This window comes from Lepidochelys kempii, chromosome 1 (assembly GCF_965140285.1).
Source record: "Lepidochelys kempii isolate rLepKem1 chromosome 1, rLepKem1.hap1, whole genome shotgun sequence".
In the NCBI taxonomy this organism is placed as follows: Eukaryota; Metazoa; Chordata; order Testudines; family Cheloniidae; genus Lepidochelys; species Lepidochelys kempii.
Window position 1 is genome coordinate 14,085,782 of NC_136380.1, and position 7,242 is coordinate 14,093,023.

At 37.6% G+C, this 7,242-nt stretch overlaps 1 protein-coding gene across 4 annotated transcripts in view; it reads left to right on the plus strand.

The window, feature by feature from the left end:
- Window positions 1-6,869, plus strand: part of FCHSD2 (FCH and double SH3 domains 2) — a 225,104-nt gene extending 218,235 nt beyond the window's left edge. For all 4 annotated transcript variants that reach the window (XM_073334756.2, XM_073334750.2, XM_073334766.2 and 1 more), the window contains 3 exons: window positions 1,759-1,882; window positions 2,031-2,113; window positions 4,642-6,869. In XM_073334756.2, coding sequence (XP_073190857.1) covers window positions 1,759-1,882; window positions 2,031-2,113; window positions 4,642-4,722 — 288 coding nt within the window. In that variant the 3' untranslated portion in view covers window positions 4,723-6,869. The remainder of the gene's footprint in view (window positions 1-1,758; window positions 1,883-2,030; window positions 2,114-4,641) is intronic.
- Window positions 6,870-7,242: the final 373 nt, after the last annotated feature.

Consider the following 7,242-nt stretch of genomic DNA (forward strand, 5'->3'; position numbering starts at 1 on the left):
ATCTTGACCAGAGTTAACAATCACTTCAGTTCAATCAAAACACACTGGGTTTGTTTAGATAAAAAGTAAAACAAAAAGTTGTTTTAAGTGAGTTCAAGTACAAGGGATAAAGGGCAAAAGGGTTATAAACAAACAAAAGTAAAAATACGCTTTTTAATGGCTAGGATCTATCTTAACAAGCTTTACAGTCTTTGTTCAAAGTAGTTTCCTCACCAATCTTCTTTTTCCAGCAATGGCTGACTAGCTCTCACTCAGGAGCACCACAGGGTCCAAGGCTGTGGTTTTCCTTGTCTGCTCAGATGAAGGATAATTTAGGGGTTCTCTGCCCCCTCTTTATAGTCCAGTAAACCTTTGAAAAATATTTCTCTAAAAGTTCATTGACCCTGCTTCAAGAGGCAGGAAGGCTTCCTGGGAGTGCAGTCTCCCTCTCCTGCTGAGATTAGGTGATCACTTTTTCCCCACTTGCTCTTGTGATGGTTTTGTTTGCCTGGCATACAAATGTGCTTTTCTTTGTCTTTGGTCACACCTTGCTCAATGTACATGGGAGACACATTCAAGTGGACAGAACCATAGTCCTTTGTCTGGAAAAAAAATTTTATCAACTCCCCTTGGCATTCCTGGTTTAAACACAGTTTAGTCATAGTTGCAACATATCTGTATAATCCTTTTTTGGTTGTCCATACATCTATAATGCAAGAATATTGATGATCAGTGACACATTACATGACATCTTTTAGATACAGATTATAAGGATAAGTGAGTAGGGGTATACTGAGTTGGTCAATCCAGCCTAAATTCACTGGTAGGTACCTGGGAGCCCCTTGCCTTCTGGCACAGGGATGCTCTTAGAGTCAGCTACGACGTATTTCTCCAGATGGAGCCATGCAAGAGCTTGGCAGAATCAGACATAAACATGTCAAAATGCAGGCTGTGTTGCAATTTGGTAGGAGTTGCAGGTTTTATACAAGCAATTTTTTTCCTAGCTTGTGATAGTCATTAAAAAGACAACGGTAATACGTTCTAGACAAATGGGTAATGAAATCCTGCTTTCCTCCATACCAGCCCCTGTGCTTGGAACAGTCTCCCAATATTAAAAAGCTCCCCCCTCCTCCTCCTCCTCCTCCTCCTCACCTGTTGCGAGAAGCATATCAGCAATAATGGGCACATGCCAGTGTGTTTGTTCACTGCAATGTGCCCACTGTTCTTTCAAATTATAAGCAGTGTGTGATAGGGTTTAGCATAGCTACCTGTTGTAAAGCATCGGATGCCATTACAATGCTATAGAAAACTAACTTCTACTTCTTACTGATGCCTTATTGCAGTAAAGTGCGTGAGTTTCATTATTCCTACTTTTTGTTCCTCTCTGCATTTAAATGACTTACATGCTGTCAAGCAATAATAAAATTCATGATCATGAACATTATTTTGTGGAGGTGTATTTGGCAAGATGTGCTCAGTAGGATGATATGTTTTTAAAACAACCTTCAAACAAAACCTGTCTAGATTAAAACTGCTGGGGAAATGAGGAAAAATCTGCTCGGAATGGCCACCTGTGATTTTTTTTTTTTATCACTGTATTATATCCTCTCTCTTCTCCCCAAATACAGCTGATAAGCACTTTTATCTGACAGATACAACTTTTCACTAGATGAAAGCAATTGGGATACCAGTGTATCAGTTAGTGAGTATATACCTGTGTATTCATTGAACTTGCTGAAGAATGAATCTCTGCAGCATCTCTTTTTCTCTGTAACACAGATATCCCCAAAGCCTCACAATTCCCTTCCACTCTTGCCGCTGTATGACCAGCCACCGATTAGTCCCTACCATAGTCCTGATAAGAGAGGCTCACAGTACTTCCCTAGGTCACCATCAACTAACGGTAAGAGATTTTTTGCTAGTACAAGAAACGTTATATCCAAATGTTTGTTTTAATTAACATTTCAGATTGCAGTGGTAACATTTTCTTTTCACAATATTCAGCTCATTCAGTAACACACACAATGTGTTTTTATTGTTCACTCTTTCAGAAAATAGTTTCAGCTCAGATTCTCCTGGATTCTCACAGCCTCCACGACCTGCTCCTGAAGCCTCATATGGCAAACTGCGACCTGTAAGCTTCAAGTGTTGCTGGGTTTAGCGGTGTGGTAATATTATATAAAGCAGGCCAGATCCTCAGACGATACAAATCAGCATAGCGCCATTGAAGCCAGTGGAACTATGTTGATACCCCAGCTGAGAATCTGGGCCACCATATTCTTCACATCCTATTATAAATCCTGTCTGTCAGATTAATAAATATGCAAACATATTATCCCCAGAAAAAAAATATCCAAAGGAAGGCTTGTGCACATGTTGTGGAGTGGAACACAGACGTGTCAAAAAGCTACATGATGTGTATGACAGCCAGTTAGATAAGTAAATAGCACAATAAAACAAAGCTGCACCTAGTTACACAATGGGTCATTATGTGTTTAACGATGACCTTGGATCTTATTAATAATTCACTTTCTGCCTTATCTGAGTGTTGATATCTGCCTTCCTAAACTCAGTAGCTGTGCACCTAGATAATTAGACTTTGAATCATAGAAACCAAAATCAGAGGTTTTCAGATCTACAATAATAATAATAAAAAAAAATAGATGCTAGTGTTAATCTTATACTGCTACTTCAAGCACTGGAGGGCTGTTTCCATTTTTCCTTAGCCAGTACTCTCTCTCCACGAGTAATAACCTAGAGTCTGTGCATAAGAGTGTAATATATAAATAATAGCATTAAAAGACTGAAAAGGATAGATGCAGGAGCAGCTCGGTCCTGTACTTTGTACACGTTTTTCAGAGATTTTGTGTTGCAAACCACAAAAAGTGTTTGGCAGAAAAATCTCTTTGCCAGCAGTCTGTCTCAGCATGTGGCCCTGTTGGCACCTTTACATCAGGGTTAAGCTTATTTGTAACCCCCCCATGGGTCCTCTGATGAGGAGCTCCTCATACTAAGATCTAATATGTTTTGAGACGTCTGTGCTACCTACAAAGAGATTTTGCCAAACGAGGAAGGAGGGAATTTATTAACTAAAAAATTCAAAATCCATATGTTGGGATTACTTTGAAATCAAGAGATTTGGGGGTTTTAAAGTTATAAATCAAGCCACAGTTAAGTTTAGACAGTCATATTTTCATAGCATTTTTGATGACCAGTGAGGTTACAGACAATAATGTCTTTAGGATTTCCACCCTTCTGTACAATTTAACTTTTTAGCATATGGAATTGTGGCTTCTTGACTATGGTTTTATGCCAGCATTTTCTAAATTGGGTACCTAAATCCATATTGTCAAAGGTAACAAGCACCCACAATTCCAAGTGAGTGGGTTATATGCATAAACCAAATGTGTTGCACAGTTTAGTGGTTTGCCATTATCCACTAGAGACACGGGATCAGAATAGCACTGTCTCATTAAGAACTTCAGTATTTAAGAAACAGATCTTCTCTGACCAGCTTCTTCACATCAACTCACTCCCACTGATAAAATTACTGGGTCTTTCCTATTCCATGTTGTAGATTTTCCGCATCACACTAGTGGGCTGTACTTTTGATGCACGGCATCTTTGCTGCTGGCAGTCTGCCTGAGACAGCATTGTAGTGTAATGCCTCAGTAAACAAATGTTTTGAAGCAGCATTAAAATTTAAATACCCTTCTTTTAATCAAAATTTGAAGCGAGGTATATTACTGACAGCCAGTCGTAATCTTCCACTTCTCTCCAGCGTTGTGAAGCCATTTTGTGTTCTCTGCAGTTCTTGTTTCACATGGTGGTAATGATATTGAAGCCATTTTGAGAGCATGTGATAAAATGCATTAACGTTTACCATAATGCTCTCAGAAGAGCTGTAGTAAGTTTATTAATGTGGTAGAGAATCAAAAGGACATGTCGTTGGAGTTAAAAGAACTGGATGGTTTCATAAGCTGTCTGTTGAGTCTAAAAGCTCACACACAATATGAAATCAATGAAAAGATACAATTTTTTCTTTTAAAAAAATTACTGTTAAAGCAAAAGTTCATTAAACAACAAAAAAAATCTATATTTTAACTAGTAACTGACTAGATATAAGTAAGCTGCTTATTGCAGCAAGAAGTTCTGTTATCTCACGATCCACGCAAGCTCCATTCTTTTGATCTGTGGTGTCACCTGATCCCTGCAATAGAATTACAAGTTTGTTATTCAAACTGGATTTATTTATTGTCTCTGAACCACACTGTAGTACAGAGTGACTATTCCCCGTTGCATGTTTATGGTATCGGGGCTGTTAATCATTCTTGAATAATAAAAGTTTATAATCAAAACAGTGACAGCTGGAACAGTTCTAGGACAGATATCAGTGATGGCCTCATTGCATGGGCCAGATCCTCAGCTGGTGTAAATAGGTGGAGCCTCATTGACTTAAATAGAGGTACGCCTGTTGACACCAGCTTGAGGGTCTGGCCCAGTGTTTGTTTTTAGTCTACATAAGCCATGGAACTTCACGTATATAGTGTTGTAGCCGTGTTGGTCCCAGAAGTTGATTCAATAAAAGATAGTATCTCACCCACCTTACAAAACTTCATAATAAGTCTTCTGATAGTTACAGGTGTGTGTTGCTTATTTCAGGTACGAGCTGCTCCTCCGCCCCCTACACACCATCACAGGACGACGGAGAAGATGGAGGATGTGGAAATTACTCTGGTATAGTGATTGGACTAGTGAAGTGGTGGTGCTACAATCAAGGCCAAATGTGGTGTTTGGTCAATCTTCTTTTTAGGCACCTTTGCATGATGAAGACTTTTCATAGAGCAAGAAGTGGGGAGGATTATAGGTGGCAGTAACATGGTGGATTCCTTCCCTCAGTCATGAATATTTTGTGCCTTTTTTGTTTTTATATACATCATCCTTCCTCCCTTAGCACAAACCAAGATGGGCCAAACGGTGAGCAGAGGAATGTGTTGGAGCAGGTTTCTCTTTTGGCTACAGATGGTCAGTTTTTATATGGAGGACTAGGAGAGAGCCTCATTCATGCAATTTAGTCACAGCACACTTATACCATGTGCATTAGTACAGTATATTACTGTTGCTGTAGGAACATGTTAAAGGTTTTCAATTCAGCTAGCATTATGTGTCTGATTAAATAGTAATCAGATTTTATGGAATAAAAAAGGGAACAAAAGAATAGGTTTAAGAAGAGGCTGGCTCCTCTTTCGTCCCCACAAAGAAGGAAAAAAAAGGAAAATAATCTTACAGATAAGGAAAAGTGCTGCAGATCATATGGCATTAATTGCATTAATGCACACCTCTTCGATAATTAAAAAACAGAACAAAATAGTCTTTGTATTAATATTTATGCACTTCATTTAGTAATCGCGTATCTAATCTGGAGGTGCTGAATTAGTAGCAACATCTTGTTCTATAGCATAAACCAACCAGTAGAAAAGTGACGTTTTGTCTAGATCTGGAAATTGAGCTTCATTTTTTTTCTTAGCAGATTTTTTTTTAGTAGATGGGTCACTTTTATCCCAGTTATTGCCGTGTACTTTATTATCAGCATTATCAGTATATCTTTGCCATCAAAACATCTGGCTAGAATTAGAAGTTTTTGTCATTCAGAATACTTACATGCATTATTTAGTGTCCACTTTGGATAGTCCCATTGTATTTCTCCCTGCAAAGCCCATTGACTAGCCAAGACCAGAGAACCAGGAAATCCATGGCCTACTCCAGTCCTTCAGAAACCATCTTTAGGGGTGAAAGGAGTAGAGGAGATTAAGAACTTTTATACAAGATACAGGAAGTACAAGGACTTCAAGGGTAATTTCCCACCAGGTTTCTCTAAGAAAGGAACTGTTGATATTTTAGAAAAAATGGGGTGGTTTGTGTTGCAACATGAATAAAAATGGTTAAGGAGAGGAGGGGAACCCTTCATCCCAGGGGGAAATGGTTGTTTCTCTAAATATGATAATTAAACTGTTTTGAAAATCGCAATACCCAGAGGGTCAAAACTTCAGTGAAAAACCATCGACAAAACATTTAAGAGCTATTATATGGGTTATAATGAATGCACTTTTGTGTATTCCTATTTTTCCTAAGCCAGTAAATTGTCTACATTAAGTTAACTTACAAGGGCTTTTTTTTTGTTTTTGAGGCTGCATTTACGAAATCATTTTACAACATTTTATCATAAACTTTGCACATACTTGTAAATCACAACCCAAGCTGGGTATCTGAAACATTAGTATTTGCCAATCTCTTCTCCCAGTGGGATGTTAGCTAAGAGCAGAGCTGTTTGAAGTAAAATGTCATCGGTCAGTCATGAAATCTGTGACTGTCCATTGAAGATTCTTTTCCATGTTTTTCATTCTTTTGCATCTCTCGTCCTGTTGATCTGTTTGAGGTCTTTTTATGTGTTTATCAAACTTATTCTTAAGTTTACAAAAAAAAATTTTTAAAAGATTAATGTTAATGTTGGCAAAAAATTTTAAAAGCTTCAAGATGCAGAAGAAAAGCAAGTATTGCCATAATGTTAATGTTCAGTTTTCTTGGCCAGTTTTTCTGTGTCCTTCATACCCGGACTTTCAAAATTCAGAAAGTGTTATATTAAATATCTTTAGTTGTATTTTAAAATATTTTCTGTAAGAGCTGCTAATTTTATTTAAAAAAAATAAAAGTTGTAAAAATATGCCTCCTTTTTAACTATGACTTCTTCATACAGGGCATGTATTCGACGCATCACCATGTACAGTGTCAATACACTGAAAGCATAGGTGCAAATGCTTTCTTTATATTGGCTGTAAAAAGTTTGTATTTATTATGTATAAAATGTTGAATAATAAAAAAGTGAAATTAAACCCATGTGTGTTTCTTGGTACACAGCTCTGTTACAAAAATGGCAAACTCATACAGAAGATTTACTCCAGATTTACACCAGTAACTGAGAGCAGAATTTCACTGATGATATGATGGGAAACATCTTCTGATGCAAGGGATTATTTTGTTTCTTGGTTTATTTTTAATCTGTCACTCTCTTACCAAGACATTTAAGTCCTGGTTCAGCAAAGCACTTGCATGTGTGCTTAAATCCATCTCCATTCAGCAGAACACACAAGCTTAAGGTTAAATGACTTCATAGGGATTTAAGAATATGCTTAAGTGCTTTGCTGAATAGGGATGGATTTAGGCACATGTGTAACTTTTAAGTGCTTTAGTTAATCAAGGCCTTAT